At 43.6% G+C, this 16,909-nt stretch overlaps 1 protein-coding gene across 16 annotated transcripts in view; it reads right to left on the bottom strand.

Moving 5' to 3' along the window:
* Nucleotides 1-16,909, bottom strand: part of ANKS1B (ankyrin repeat and sterile alpha motif domain containing 1B) — a 349,603-nt gene that overhangs the window by 23,266 nt on the left and 309,428 nt on the right. For all 16 annotated transcript variants that reach the window (XM_079991880.1, XM_079991876.1, XM_079991885.1 and 13 more), the window contains 2 exons: nucleotides 14,968-15,075; nucleotides 5,829-6,008 (listed from right to left, as the gene is read on the bottom strand). In XM_079991880.1, the coding sequence (XP_079848006.1) occupies nucleotides 5,829-6,008; nucleotides 14,968-15,075 (288 nt within the window). The remainder of the gene's footprint in view (nucleotides 1-5,828; nucleotides 6,009-14,967; nucleotides 15,076-16,909) is intronic.

Raw genomic sequence — 16,909 nt, 5'->3', positions numbered from 1 at the left:
TTTGTATTTGGCTTGTTTTTCCTGTCAAAATATGGCAGGAAAGCAGGATTGGAGCTGTGACAGGCAGGGAGTACTGTTTAGCCCTTTTGCTCTTATCCCAGTGAAAATGTGCCTGCTCCCCTGCAGCAATTTGCCTGGGAGGAAAACTTCATTTGGAGCCAATGGAGCTTTTGCCTCACAGACAAATAGCTGTATGTGCTATTTTCATTGAGGCTGTGGTGTGGGAGAAAGAGTTAACTTCCACCCCATGTTCCCAGGTCCTGATCCAGGTTAGGCACTCTCCAACTGCTTTTTTGATACTAAAGGAAAAATTGGTATGTTTAATATATTGACAAATTCATCACCATTCTGTTATGGCCCTCACAACTCCTCTGCAGCGTGAGGCACAAACTTTATATATAGTGACAACTCCTGCATTTCCCCACAGGGGAGATGGTCAGTTTCTCTTTGCAAGCTCCCATGAAGGCATAAGGAGAAGTAGCACTGGAAGTAGCACTGGGAAGCAGCAGACACCTACAGTTAACCTGCTGCAGTTCTTAAAAGATGAAGTGATAATTGGGTGTAATTCATCCTGAAAACACATATAAATTATTGAAGTAAATGGTTCATTATGCTGAAAAGCTATCACAGAGAAGAGTAGACCAAATATTACTAATACAGTGGTGCCTCATGTTACGTACCATCTCCCTTACGAATGTTGTGGGTTACGCGTTCCACTAACCCGGAAGTAGATGCCCCTTGTTGAGACCTTTGCTCAAGGATGCGAGCGGAAGTCGCGCTCTGGTGGCGCAGCAGTGGAGGCGCCATTAACAAAAGTGCGTCTCATGTTACGAGCAGTTTCCTGTTACGAATGGACCTCCAGAATGGATTAAGTACGCAACACGAGGTACCACTGCAATAATAATACTAATACTAATAATAACTCTTGCCATCTGGGAATCTGTTTTGCTTTCCAGCTCCATTTCACTTGCAACCTGAGTGTAACAGAGCTGTGAGAATCTGATGAACTGGAGCTGGGTGCTGAGGCTTCTAGAGGTCTTTGAACACTATAGTATGACAGATCATCAAACCTATCCTGGTGAATCTCAGTATTTTACAGGAGTCTGAAGAATCCATTTATGTGAAGAAATGGTATATAGATGCCATGGAACTATCCCAGCAATTATCAGCAAGTATTTAAAAAGAGTAGCATTCCATGCCAAACAATAATGAGGTTATTGTCAGATTGTGTCAGTTGTGTTCCATCCCCATGCGACAGAGAGGAAAGCCCAAACAAATAAATTTTAAGGAAATTTTCTCCACTATCAGCTGCTGCTTCAGTTTGTTTTTATGGAAGGATGTGATCTTCTGAGGTTCAAACTGACACCTTAGATAGCCATTAAAATAAAGGATCCTGTAAATTACAAAAATGCCTTCCTTTCTAGACTGCTAAAGCAATTGGGGGGGGGATCACATCATTATTCTTGTGCATTTTAGTATAGTGTATAACACCCATGCCTACACCCTGACACCTTCAAGAGGCAAATACATAGTGTAGTATTTAACCAAATTTAGACCCAATGGAATTAATGAACATAACTATGTTAGGCCCATTCACTCTGAGTAAAACTCACTCCTGTAAGATGCACTCTGGTTATAAAAAGTGTCTTTTAAGGATACTAGACTATGTCTTTCTTGGGCCCAAATGTTCACATCCATGATATGAAAGGCCTGTGGCTGCTCCAGTCATTTCAAGACTCACAACACATCATTGTATGTGATGAAAAAAGAACAGAAAGATGGCTACATTTGCCTGAATCTAGTTTCTTCCTCACACTTCATTCACCAAGATGGAATTCTCTATTTGAACAAGTTTGCCCTAAAGTTGAGATGAGCTGGTACATGCAGACAGCCCTAAAACTATTGCAAACTGCTTTCAAATTAATTTCCATCTAGCTGAACAAAAGTTGTGCTTTTTTCAGGGGCAATTGCTTCAGGTCCCTGCTGTCAGTTACTGTGGGGGTTTTTCAGCCCTGTCTAATCTTTTAAAAAAGTCAGTCTTGGTGCTCATCTCTCAAAGCAGGATTTATCCTAGCGATTTCAGTTCTAATGTGCCAAACATGCACAGTGAAATGAAAACTTCTGCTGACTAACCACTTCCTTTTTTGCTAATAATGTCACTATAACCTTCTCAACCTTAACAGCCTTTCATCTTCAGAATGAATCTAGAACAGGTGGCTAATATGTCAAACGTCTATGGTCAAGTACCCTCCCTTGGAAAAGCAGGTATGAAAAAAGAGTATAAACAATTTCACAATCAGAGGTTGAAAATATGAGTCCAGATTGTATAGAGTAGGAAATCAGCTCAAAAAATACTCCAAGCAGAGTTAGACACATCAAATTTGTCCAGATTTTCCCACTAAGAAGTCAGTGGGCATGAAAATGTTACCACAGTTTGGGGCTCTGTACACATTACTGACTTAAATCACAGCTAGGTCATTCTTTTTTTCAACAGGGATCAAAGCTACTTTTTTTTGGGGGGGGGCATATCAAAATACAGTATTTTCTAAGAAACGTCAGGATAGATATGGATTGTGGCTAAGATGTGTACACTACTTCCCAAGCCAGCAATGGGAATACACTGGATGCAGATTAAACAGGAACGTGTACACAGCCTGGGTCAATAGGCATGCCTACAGGAAGGGTCAGAACAGAGGAAGTGAATTTGCATAATTATAAAGAGATCACATATTAAATACAAATGGAAATGGAAGCCCACCAGACTTCTAAAGAAATGTTAATGGGCTGTGACATGCATTTTATGGACAAAATCAGTGGAACTGCTTTGAAGGAAGTAGGCTAAGTATATTATGGAATTATAACCTCAGTTTCATCCTTGCATGTTTATCATATTATGTATGAGAGAGGTAATTCAAGAATGAAATTGAGACAACTAGAAAAGAAATATTATATACCTTTGGGGAGTATTATATTTTCAAATATGCAGAAATGAGAGAAGGGCTTGAAGAGGGTATAAGGGACTAGAAGCGGCAACAGTGAAGGATGATACTCAGTGACACGATGTGCATATATCAAGCTACTCAGTGACAATAAATCTGGCATTGCCTATTCCGACAATCAATTTTTGTGACCTGCAGAGAATTTCTTTTATAGTAAGTGGTGTTTTGTTACTCTGCTCTTCTTTATCAAAGCTATCTTGCATACCAAGGAGGACTCCCCAATTCCTTCCAATAATAGGTTAGCAGAAAACCTAATTCAGCTGTTTAAAACCACATATTAACATTTGTATTTAAATGTTCAACTGAGCAAATAGAACTTATCAGCTGCCGTTGGATTTTTCAAGAGGGAACCACACTTTTCCTTTTTATGTTGCTGTTAGATTTTTAAAAGATTGCAATATGGGCATTAAACATCCCCCCCTCGTCCAGGTTGAACTGCTGAAATAATCAATCTGTACTTATGGCTATGCCAGGCACTTGGATGCCTCTATCAGGGCAGAATGCCTGCTCAGTGGAGTGAAACTTTCATGTCACTAACATGCTTTGTGAACTCAACTGGCCTTCCATCTGTTTTGGGTGCAATTCAGAGTTTGGTCTCTGATGCGTACAGTGAAGCATTACAACATGGTTTATGATCTGGCCTTAAGTCCTGTGCACCATCAAAGAACAGCACATATCACCCACAGCACTTTCACTGACAGAAGTTCAACTACGCTGACCTTTAGAATGAAATATGGCATATCTTTTTGGTCAAGCATATGCTATATTTAAGGTAGACAGGGGATTATTCATTTGTGGTAGAATGTATTGAGGGTAAATGGCATTGCATTTTTAAAGGGCGCTGAATGTAGTTGTGGTGGTGGGACATAATTGTGGCCTTCAGATTCTATTGGACTCCAGTTTCCATCAGCCCCAACCAACATGCTCCATGGTCACAGTCATGGGAGTTATACACCAAAAGCCATAGGTTAATCACTTCTGGTTTAGTGTAATGTCTGCAGCATTATTATGGTGTCCATTAAGTAAAGACAGGAAATATTTCAACAGCCCCAACATAAAATATCTAAATATACAATACAGTGGTACCTCTGGTTACAAACTCAATTTGTTCCAGGGGTCCATTCTTAACCTGAAACTGTTCTTAATCTAAGGTACCACTTAAGCTAATGGGGCCTCCTGCTGCCGCCATGCCGCCACCGTGCGATTTCCGTTCTCAACCTGGGGCAAAGTTCTTAACCCAAGGTACTAACCCAAGGTTAGTGGAGTTTGTAACCTGAAGTGTTTGTAACCCGAGGTGTTTGTAACCCGAGGTACCGCTGTACTCAAAAGCCCTTTTAAGAATGATTGAAATCCAATTGTAAAAATAACAGTTTCAGCAAATCCCTTGAATTGCTATAATGTCAGCAAAAATCAAAACCAAATGTGAGCACACACCATCCAATTTCTGTCAAAAAGCTATGAAATGTATTTCTGTCAAAATCTGAATAAGAAAGAATATCCATAATTAGTTGGGGAGAAAAAGTGGCTTCATTTGCAGCTTACATAGAATTATCCCTTGTGGAGCCAAAAATAAGAAATGGGCCATTATTGATGAGAGTGATTTTCAGAGATAATAAACAAGCAACTTTCAGAAATTCCTTAATAAGCATGGAATAAAATTACTGAAGGGCAATACTAACTACTAAAACTAGGTATCATAAGTACATTAGCAGCCACTCAACTACGAGGTGGCTTTTGCCTTTGGTTTATGATGGATGCTGAGGCATCAGCTACATAGGTCTGACTTTGAAGCTTGCTAAATTTGTGTTGAACTATTAAATTCTTAATGCCTTACTTAAACCATTTGCTGAACAAGATTCCCAGTCAGGTTTCCTTCAAGACACCTTAATTAAAAAAATCCTAAGGATGGGTTAGATTCTGCAATAAATGAATGCACCCAATAGCTTTCAGTTGCAGGGAAATATTTCCAGACTGGATCTGTTGTTTTTTTGGTAAGCTCCAGATTTTTTCAAAAAATATGTAAGAAGTGTACCTAGAGCATCCCAGGTTGTTCCCAGCTGTACTCTCAGACTTCCCATGCTTGAAGGTCTCTGCCTCAGCAAGGGGACTGGGATATTGCCATATACTTGGTATCAAAGCATGCTCAAACAGGACACTCCTAGGCTGCCCTATGTATGTGCGGAATGTACCGTGCCATCAATTCATGATTCCACAACTCACTTCAGAGTTACACAGAGCAAAATGAACACATTCTACAGTCAGCCAAATCTATTTTGAATGTAGCAATATGATTCCACTTAACACTAAATGCAGGGAAATAAATAATTGTGAGAATACACCCTGGAAGATCTATAAGAAATATTGCTGCTAAGGAATTCGACTTTAGCTGCCTTTCATTTAAAAAAATAATGTGTTCAACATTGTTTCTACAACCAAATCCTAGCAATAGCGTATCTTGCTGGTATCATTCACTCTTAGGAGCCAAAAAAATCAGTCATTAAAACCTTATCTTCTTCAAACACAAACAGAATATTTCGATTTCACATCTCAATGTTATTCACATCTCCCAGGCCTGTTAGCATACAAATGAACTAGTTTACAGAATATAAAGTCTCTCTAGAGCCTAGATTTTAAAATATGTGTTTATAGAGCAGGATAAAAGAGTTACAAAATAAATGCAAACCAATTTAGTTGATGGTTCCAAAACATACTAAAATTCACAAAAAGATATACTCTTATTTTTAAAGGTACACCTTCTCAAATTTTAAAGAAGTGAACATACAACTCTAAATATATTACATTTTAATAGGAAAGGTTTCCCAACATTACCTGTGCCATCTGTCTCTCCAGTTTTGACCGAGGAATATCATCAAAATAGCTGTCATTTCTTCTCCTCCTTGCATCCCCCTGCATGATAATGTGTGGAACGTCCAGGGAGCCACCAGTAGTGTAAGTGCTTTGGCTGAGTGAGGGAGACAACTGAGGAGGAGTGTGGTTACCGCTGGGTTCCTGCACATAATTAGAGAAAGGAACAGCATGAAATAAACAGACTTTCCTGCACTGAAGCTAAAAGTGTATGAACTACAGCTACAAGAGCTAGTAACACAGTGTTTCAAGTGCTGGACATATATATAATGTATATACCATCTATGTATATGGTGCTTTACAGGTATAAGGTATGACAGGTTCATACATCAATAGATCACACTCTAAAATAGAGAAAAAGAACAAAGTTGGGGCAATGGGGGCAATGGAAGAATATAAATATTTGGTTACATTACGTTAAGGCATAGTATCTAGGGATATGATCTTGGAAATGCTGAATTTTGAGGAGGGACTTATGGGCTTTAAGGAAGGTAGTCACACAGAACCATTTGGGGAGGCAGTTCTAGGCATGAGGGGCAGGAAGGGGAAATGGCTGGAATTATTTCAGATGGCAGGAGACCTTTGGACAACTGAGGGTAGAAGAGCTGGACAAGTGACAGGAAGGAATGTGGCAGGACATAAGCATGGAGAGATAAGGAGCGGCAAGAAAACTCTTTTTCATCCCCGTATCTTGCCTTGATTATGGCAGTCTTATTCTCTCTGGCCTTCTGTTGTCTCACCTTAGTTGACTCTCATCCATTCTGCACTCTGCTGACAGAATTATACATCTCTCTGATAAATTGGTTTTACCACAAGTATCTATTTTTATTGTTTTAAATGTGCCTGCTGTTTTGGTGTTTTAAACTGATTTTTTTTTATAAAAAAAGTGTGTGTGTGTGTGTGTGCACACGTGAGCACGTAAGGTAAAGGACCCCTGGACGTACACACACACACACACACACACACACACGAGACTTGTGTAAAGGGTGATTAATAAATTATTATTATTAATATGTGATGTCAGGTGTGAGGGAGGTAAAGGTGTGCCTGCCTTCACTTTGAAGTCCCTTTGAAGCGGTATCAATACAAAATGTTTGTACATGAACTTCAGAGGCAAGCAAGCCCCTTTCAAGTTGTCACCTGACATAATAATGACAACAGGCGATTGACAAGTGGGCAGCCTCACCCAACTGTTAAAAGTTAGCCCATGGAACTGAGGGTGGAGGAATGAAAGATACAACCCATCAGCCAGGTCCAGTCTCCCACCCCTGATTGACACACAAGAGAATAGTATCAGCAGGCTTGGAGGGAGGAAAATGCTTGCTGAAGTACAAAAAAACAACCAACACAAAAAAACAACCAACCCTTTAGGAAAAATCATTCCCCTAAGATAGCCCAATGAGTTGGGCTGTTCAGTGGGTACAGAATGCTGACCTACTATTGAGAAGGGGAGAAAACATGGAAAGCTAGAAAACATGGAGTCTCTTGAAAAAGAACATGGCTGGCTTGAACCCTGGAGCACTCCACATTGCCACATTTTACTGAACAGCTCACTTATTTTTACCCATTTCCCTTTTCTGTTCTCAAGTTTATCTTCTGAAGTTCACTTAAATAACAGCTATATGCTTCATTCCTAAAAACTGAAAGATGACACCTCTGTAAAAATATCTAGTCTTTTGCTTGGATCATAGCCTACAACCACTTCATGCTCCCTATTTATATTTTAGCATTCTTGAAGTACACTGTGCCAGGAAACAGCAGCTAAAAATGCCCTGTATTTGAGCAATTCTCCAAAGGGAAAATACCATGAGCTCAGTGACACTTTCAGTAACATAGTCTTTCAAGCAGCTATAGTTTCTCTCCCAGAAGCCAGGTGTGATATGCCAGCAATGAGAGTGAGAGTGTCCATATGAATGTTTTCATAAGTGGAATTGAGTAAGGTGTCTGTGTGAGAGAAAAAGATAGTTGCTTACAATTTACAATGTACTCCTCCCTTTGTCTATCTCAAAAGGGACAGTAATGAAAATTACATCTGCATTCCTCCAAATTTCCATTAAAATATAGACAGTTCCTAGCAATATAGTAAGCAATCTACAGTGCAAGAGGGGCTGGGAGCTGGGGGCACTGTCATACAGTGGTTCCTCTCCTTCCTCCTGGGCTGTGTTCAGAAAGTGGTATGGGGGATGAGTGTTCAGACCCCTGGGCTCTCACTTGTGGGGTGCCTCAGGGTTCTGTCCTCTCCCCCATGCTTTTCAACATCTATATGCAGTCGCTGGGAGAGATCATCAGGGGGTTTGGGCTGGGTGTTCATCAGTATGCGGATGATACCCAGCTCTACCTCTCTTTCAAATCAGAACCAGTGAAGGAGGTGAAGGTCCTGTGTGAGTGTCTGGAGGCGGTTGGAGGATGGATGGCAGCTAACAGATTGAGGTTGAATCCTGACAAGACAGAAGTACTGTTTTTGGGGAACAGGAGGTGGGCAGGTGTGGAGGACTCCCTGGTCCTGAATGGGGTAACTGTGCCTCTGAAGGACCAGATTCGAAGCCTGGGAGTCATTTTGGACTCGCAGCTGTCCATGGAGGCGCAGGTCAATTCTGTGTCCAGGGCAGCTGCTTACCAGCTCCATCTGGTACACAGGCTGAGACCCTATCTGCCTGCGGACTGTCTCACCAGAGTAGTGCATGCTCTGATTATCTCTCGCTTGGACTACTGCAATGCACTCTATGGAGGGCTACCTTTGAAGGTGACCCGGAAACTACAACTAATCCAGAATGTGGCAGCTAGACTGGTGACTGGGAGCGGCTGCCGAGACCACATAACACCAGTCTTGAAAGACCTACATTGGCTCCCAGTATGTTTCCGAGCACAATTCAAAGTGTTGGTGCTGACCTTTAAAGCCCTAAACGGCCTCAGTTCAGTGTACCTGAAGGAGTGTTTCCACCCCCTTCGTTCTACTTGGACACTGAGGTCCAGCACCGAGGGCCTTCTGGCGGTTCCCTCACTGAGAGAAGTCAAGTTACAGGGAACCAGGCAGAAGGCCTTCTCGGTAGTGGCACCGGCTCTGTGGAATACCCTCCCATCAGATGTCAAAGAGAACAACTACCAGACTTTTAGAAGACATCTGAAGGCAGCCCTGTTTAGGGAAGCCTTTAATGTTTGATGGATTACTGTATTTTAGTATTTTGTTGGAGGCCACCCAGAGTGGCTGGGGGGAACCCGGCCAGATGGGCGTGGTATAAATTGTTGTGTATTGAGTCAAAGGATTTTATATCTGTATTATTATTGTCTGTATTTGCATTAGGGTAAAGTAACTGCCTTTTGGTTCCAGAGGGTACAGCTACTATTGGTTCATTTAAGCTGCTTTATTTGGATCCTCTGTCTTATTGGTTTCCTCCAAAAGGCAGGACTGTGATTGCCTGATATTGTTCCCTCCAAAATGTATCCTTTCTAGCTAGTTCCCTGTCCCTATAAATGTAGCTCTCCTCTCCTCAGGCCCCTAGTCTTGTTGCTTTAATAAAGAAGTGTTACTAGAGAACTGTCTCCAGCATATTATGTCAAGAGGGCTGAAATCACAAACCCCACGTCACAACAACTGGCGACGAAGGTGGGATCCGGAATGCTGAGGAGCGGTTAAACGCAGCCCTGCCTCAGAGTCCGGATTGTAGCTAAGAACAAGACTCACTGGCCAGCTGAGAAGACGACCCTGCCCACAGGACAATGGAGAGTCCAAGGGTATTGGAGCCCTTCCAGCCATCAGAGCCCCACACGTGGGAAGACTACGTCGAACGCTTTGAGTTCTTCGCAGTGGCTCAAGGGATCACCGATGCCAGCAAAAGAAGGGCCACATTCCTGAGCTACTGTGGGCCTGAGACCTTCAAGCTGGCCAAGGCATTGCTTGCCCCAGCGAAGCTAAGTGAGACATCTCTCAAAGATATTCTTGCCTGCCTAACAAGCCATTTAGCGCCTACTGAGACCAAGATGGCCCGGCGGATGGAGTTTCATAAGAGGCAGCAGCGTGCTGGGGAGTCTGTATCTGTATTTCTAGCTGAACTGCGGAAGCTCGCTCAGCACTGCGACTTCAAAGATCTGGAAGAGACTCTCCTGGATCGGTTTGTCGGTGGTCTGAGCAGCAAGAAAGCCAGAAGACGCATCATGGCTAAAGAAGAGGTTACCCTTGCTTCAGCCTTGAAGGAGGTCACCGCCACGGAGAATTATGAAAGAGAGGAGCTTGATGCCAGTCGCAGGGTCCCTAAGCCACAGATAGAAGTTGCGCATGCCATGGACGAGCTAGAGGCTATTCCGAGCCAGAGCCCAGTCCGTGGGGTCGAGTCAGTGCGTCAGGCCTGCACAGTGCACAAAGATCACCGAGGCAGGTGCCCTGGTTGTGGCGGGAACCATGAGCGGAAGGAGTTGTCGTTTCCGGGATGCTATGTGCCGAACGTGCGGAAAGACAGGTCACATCGCCAGGGTCTGTAGATCGGCGGCGTTGGGAGCGACAGGAGCACCTAGACTGGAGCATCGCAGATCGGCCACAGCAAACCATGTTCTAAAGGACTGCCACTACGTAACGGAGATCAACGGGAGGGTCGTGCAGTTTCCAGCGCAAGGCAAGGCACACGTCAAGGTAAAGATTGAGGGTCAGCTGTGCGACATGGAGGTGGATTCCGGATCTGGATTCACTATCGTGTCGGACCAGACCGCGAGGACATTCTTCCCCAGGGGTAAGTTGCCCCCTCTGGAGCCCTTCCCGGCAACTTTGCAGTCATACTCAGCGGGCCGCATCCATGTCATGGGAATGTGTGCCGTGAGAGTACAGTTCTGGGACAAACAGGCGGTACTCAAACTGGTGATTGCGAAGGGCAGTCGCCCCAGTCTCCTGGGCACTGACTGGTTCCCCGCCCTAGGACTGAGTATATCAGGGCTTAATTCAATCCAAACCTGCCCTGAGATGAGCGAGGCATTATGCAAAGAATTTGCTGGTCTCTTTAATGGAAAACTGGGTTGTTATAAAGGGCCCCCAGTTGACTTCGAATTGGACCCTGGGGTGGCCCCAATCCGACTCAAACCAAGGCGAGTGCCATTTGCACTGCAACCCAAGATTGAAGCAGAGCTGGATAAATTGGTCAAGCAGGGAGTTCTCTCACCCGTGGGAGACTCCAATCGTCACGCCCCTTAAAGCAAATGGGGAAGTCAGGATCTGTGCTGATTACAAATGTACTATCAATAAGGCACTCAGGGGAAACTCATACCCCATTCCAGTCGTATCACATCTGTTGGCTAAACTGGCTGGGGGCAAGGTGTTCGCCAAACTTGACCTGGCACAAGCTTACCAACAGCTGCCAGTAACCCCACAATCAGCGGAAGCACAGACTATTGTCACACATAAAGGGGCGTTCAGAGTTAACAGATTACAATTTGGAGTTTGTGTGGCCCCAGGGATTTTTCAAGAGCTCATGGAACGCCTGTTAAGAGGTCTGCCGGGGGTCTTGCCATTTTTTGATGACGTTTTGATTGCTGGAAAAGACCCACAGGAACTGGTTGCGCGTGTCCGTGCAGTGTTGCTCAAGTTCAAGGAGGTGGGGTTGCAACTAAAAAAAGAAAAATGCAGTTTTGGGGTGCCAACTGTGGAATTCTTGGGGTTTAAAATTGATGCATCAGGCATCCACCCCACAGATGCTAAGGTTAAGGCCATCATCGAGGCACCACGACCACAGAACAAGACGGAGTTGCAGTCATTCCTGGGACTTATTAACTTTTATCATTCGTTCTTACCCCAGAAAGCTTCGGTAGCTGAACCATTACATAGACTGTTGCAGAAAAAGAATGTGTGGTGATGGGGGCAGGAGCAGCAGAAGGCTTTTGACTCCTTGCGAGGAATGCTGAGTAGCAAGAGCGTCCTTGCTCATTATGATGAATCGAAGCCGCTGGTCCTGGCATGTGATGCCTCTCAATACGGCCTGGGGGTGGTGCTGAGTCATAGGGAACTGGATGGGTCGGAAAAGCCCATCTCTTTCTATTCCCGTACGTTGTCGCCCACGGAGCACAACTATGCTCAAATTGACAAAGAGGCGCTTGCAATTGTGGCAGGAATCAAAAAGTTCCATGATTATGTGTACGGTCGTCATTTCTCCATTGAAATGGACCACAAACCACTGTTGGGGTTGTTCAACCCGAACAAACAAACGCCACAAATTCTCTCCCCCAGAATGTTACGTTGGTCTATATTCCTGAACGGGTTCCAGTACACCTTGACCCATGTGCCGGGGAAACGGTTGTGCCACGCTGATGCGCTGAGTCGATTGCCCCTGCCTGGCGGGAGCAATGAAGATCCTGCTCCAGCGGAGCACATAATGATGCTGGAAACACTTCCGGGGGTTCCTGTAACGGCTACTGATATTGCTGAGAAAACGAGGAAAGATGCTGTTCTCTCCCGTGTGCTCACTTGGGTGGGGAGGGGGTGGCCAGGTGGTCTGCATGAAGACAAATTCAGGCCTTATGCGACAAGGCAGCACGAGTTATCCATGCATAAGGGTTGTCTCCTGTGGGGAGATAGGGTGATCATCCCAGCACCACTGAGAAACAGGGTTCTTGAGACGCTTCACATGGGACACCCGGGAATGGTCAGGATGAAGTTGCTAGCCCGATGTTATGTGTGGTGGCCTGGAATGGACCAGAACATAGAACAATGGGTACGAACATGTAAGGCATGCCAAGAGGTGCGGCCAGAAGTGGCCAGAGCACCAGTTCACTGGTGGGAGCAGTCCAGATCTCCCTGGAGCCGGCTGCTCTTAGATTTTGCTGGGCCATTCCAGGGGAAGGTTTTTTTGGTTATCGTCGATGCATATTCCAAATGGTTAGAAGTGGCGATGGTCCCTAGCATGGCATCAGCTGCCGTAATCAAGGTGTTGATGCAGCTGTTTGCAACCCACGGGTTACCTGAGACCATTGTATCAGATAATGGGGCAGCTTTTGTATCCCAAGAATTCAGGGCATTCTTGGCTGATAACTTCATAAGAGGGGTCACATCCGCGCCCTTTCACCCATCCTCCAATGGGCATGCGGAGCGTATGGTAAGAACAGCCAAAGAATCCATTGCACGCTTAATGGAGGGTAACTGGTCAGCTCGCATCGCGCGAATGTTATTTTTGCAGCATGCGACGCCGTGTACTGCGACGGGCAAGTCCCCAGCTGAGCTGCTCTTGGGTAGAAGATTGGTAACGGTGCTAGATTATGTCCACCCGGATAAAATGCCAAACCGTAATTCAAGAGCAATTCCCCAGGCTGAGACTGACACAACAAGGTATTTCGCCCCTGAAGATCTGGTCTGGGTGAGGAACTATTCACGAGGTTCGTGGTGGGTGGCTGGTGTGGTCACCCGGACTAGTGGACCTGTGTCCTATTATGTGACCTTGGAAAATGGGCAAGTTTGGAAGAGACATATAGATCAGCTGAGGCGCCAGGCGCTCAGCAGGGAGGAGTCTGATAATTCATCCCTGGCTAACGACGCAGAGCTGCAAGACCAGAGTGAAAATGGCCCAGAGGTGCAATCACCAGGGGCTTCAGCAAATGAACCAGGGTCTGCTAGTCCTCAGGATGACGAGGTACAGGTAGGGGACCCTGAGATGTCTGGGACTCCATCTGTTCCTGACGAAACCCCTATAGCAGCCCCCCTACCACAGGTGACACCCAATCCAGAACCGGCAACACCTGTTGTCAGGAGATCAAGTAGAAGTTGTAGGACCCCACAGTACCTGAGAGATTACGTCTGCTGTGCTCCCTAAGGGGGGAGGGGTGTTGTGTATTGAGTCAAAGGATTTTATATCTGTATTATTATTGTCTGTATTTGCATTAGGGTAAAGTAACTGCCTTTTGGTTCCAGAGGGTACAGCTACTATTGGTTCATTTAAGCTGCTGTATTTGGATCCTCTGTCTTATTGGTTTCCTCCAAAAGGCAGGACTGTGATTGCCTGATATTATTCCCTCCAAAATGTATCCTTTCTAGCTAGTTCCTTGTCCCTATAAATGTAGCTCTCCTCTCCTCAGGCCCCTAGTCTTGTTGCTTTAATAAAGAAGTGTTACTAGAGAACTGTCTCCAGCATATTATGTCAAGAGAGCTGAAATCACAAACCCCACGTCACAACATAAATAATAAATTATTATTATTATTAGTAGTAGTAGTAGTAGGATGCCTCTTTGATGTAGTTCCACCTTGCTTCAATGCTGTCTCTGGTGAAATTCAGTAGAGTTTGTTCAGTGAGTATGGATTATTCCTCAGGGTTTACTTCCAAAACCTTTCTCAGGAATGTGTATAGTCCCAAGGCAACAGAAGTTTAGGATCAGTTTTCCTTCTCCTAGATGGGCTACCTTCCCAGGTTGATGAGTTCCATCTGCCCCTCATTTCCCTCAACAGCACATGCTGAAACTACCTTCTTGAGCATTGGACCCTCTATTGGTCTTGTCCACTCAAACTGCCGGAGTCTGTCTTTACATGCAGTGGATAGACAAGTGCCTAACTCACCTGACTCACTGAGGGTTTAAGACCCATAGACTACTCTCACCTGGCTTAGCCAGTCAAAGTTTCCTGGGGTGTGGCCACTGTCATCTTCTAGGAGCCACAGGTGAGAGCTGAGTGCAGGGTGGGGAGCAAAGGTGGACAAACTACTCAAGAAGGAGCACGATGTGTCCCCCACCAGAGATACTGCCCCACCCCTGACATCATATGCCAAGAAAAACGTGGAAATTAAAAAGCCCAACAAATTCAACAATTTATAGACTGTTTTGTGCAGAAAATTCAGACAGACACATTCAGTAAGACATGAAAATTAATTACATTAAGTAGTTGAACAAGAATACCGCTTGATGCTATTAAATACAGTGTGTTTTTTTCTCAAGCAAAATCACAAAAATAAAATAAAAATCCCTCAAGTAAACCATGCTGGTCAAACAAATTAGAGAGCCTTATAAAAATACGAAAAAAGAAGAGAGCTATAAATCTCAGTTCGTATGGGTAGTTGCTAAATAATCATTCTTTGTGTTTGAAGATTTTATAGGCCTTTTACAATATGTGTTTGAGGGAATACAAGACATATTTTCTGGAACTTACCCTGAGGGTTATAGATCTTGGTGGTTTCTGAGGTGGATCTTCGTGAAGCCTGTCTCCCAGTGAGGCCAAAATGCGTTTTCGATGGCCAAGCAAACTGATTTTTAAAACCTGAAAAGTAAAAGGAAGCTGATAAACAAACAAATTTTTAAAATAATGAATGACTGAAGAACCTGCCAAGAAAATGCAGCTATGTAACTATTCATCAGAATATTGTCCATGATGCTGAGGTGCGGAAAAGTAATGTGTGGAGAGGCATATAATGATACTATTAATAATAGAGAGTTTGGTTGGAAAGTAGGCTGGAAGGAATGCCAGAAAGAATCCAAAGTAGTGAGAGGTAATGCTACAGAACAAGCCAAAAGGCCAGCAGTAGAGAGATGTGCCATGTCAGAAGGGCAGAGGAGCAGGGAGGAGAGAGCAGCAAACAGGGAAGATAGAGAATCACAAAAAGAACTCAAATGGAATGTAATAAAATACATAGCGAATAAAAAATAACCCAAACTCCTGGTTTGTCTTGTTAGGGTTAGGAAGGCAAGAAATGTTCCTTGCAAAGTACACTCCTTTTGACATACACACGATTTGCTGCTGTGGCCCTCTAGTCATAGCATCCTTTAAGAACTTCAGGCTAGAGGAAAGAGACTAAACATGGACTTGCTGTGGAAAGTAGGGGCCAGTGTGCATTGCATGTGTATCCAAGAGATGCAAAATTATTTGTGCAGATACATGCTCTTGCAGTGTTGTTTCTGCACCAACAAATCTCATCTAGCTCTAGAAGGAATAGTGGCAGAGGGGGAAAAAACCAGTTATCCAGGCCCCTTTCTTCATTAGGAACAATTTGGATGGGCTAAATATATATTGCCACTACTATAAACTGTGAAACAGAGCTGACACAGTGCAAGTCACTGCTGGAAGTGTATTGTAGAAGAGTCTGGTGGTGGCATATGGTATCTAAACATCAGGCGGAATTTTAATCGACATCATTTGTTGCGTATTTGGTATGTTTTTATTGCCAATGCTCATCTGATATACATATTATTATCCAGAACACTGAACCACTTTAATTATGAAGGCAGATCATTCTATAGAGAAAATATCCGACACATTCACACCCGCCCCAGCAAGGCAACTATGAATTATACTGTGCTGTCAATTTTTGGTGCTTATTCCTAAAACAATTTTTTTGCAGCTGTGCTGTGATAAATGATCTGCATTACACCACTTCTTTGTTACTAAAGAAAAACCCATTGCACAGGTTAAATTTTAGTATAGTGCATCAATAAATTGTGTCCAATTTCACTAACGAATGTGACATGCACTACTAAATACTACAACTCTATCTCTGCTTTTCAATTACAACTTGGTATACAATATTTTTAAAAATGGCATGTGTGCAAAAATTCTATCTGTAAATATATATGTAGGCTACTATGCATTAGACTAAGTGATTGAATTACAGTGTTTAACTTCAGTAGATAGTGTTATAAATTGATACAATGCAATAATGATACATTGTTGAAAGTTTCTTAAAGTTGACAGATGTGTGTATGGTGGGGTATGGAGCACACATAGTCTGATAAGTCTGTTGATTATTGCTGATACTGAAAAGCACACATTGTTCTAGTTAGGCTGGCATTAAGTTAGACTATTTTTCTGTCTGAATTCCCCCCCCCCTAAATTATAGAGAAAAGAAAAATACACTTTAAAACAGACTGTCCTTTCATCATAATCCTGGCTTCACTACTTTGTGCATTCCCTGGATAACAAGAGCCACACATTAAAAATAAATAAAACAAACATCCACCAACACATGCACATAGTACAACCTGACAAGTTAGATAAGGTGTAGCCAATGTGGCATTGGACTATAACTCCCATCATTCCTGATGACTGGCCATGCTGACTGGGGCTGATGGGAGCTGTAGTCCAACAACATCTGGAGGGC

This window comes from Podarcis cretensis, assembly GCF_951804945.1.
Source record: "Podarcis cretensis genome assembly, chromosome: 10".
In the NCBI taxonomy this organism is placed as follows: Eukaryota; Metazoa; Chordata; class Lepidosauria; order Squamata; family Lacertidae; genus Podarcis; species Podarcis cretensis.
This window is presented reverse-complemented; position numbering and strand designations above follow the sequence as displayed.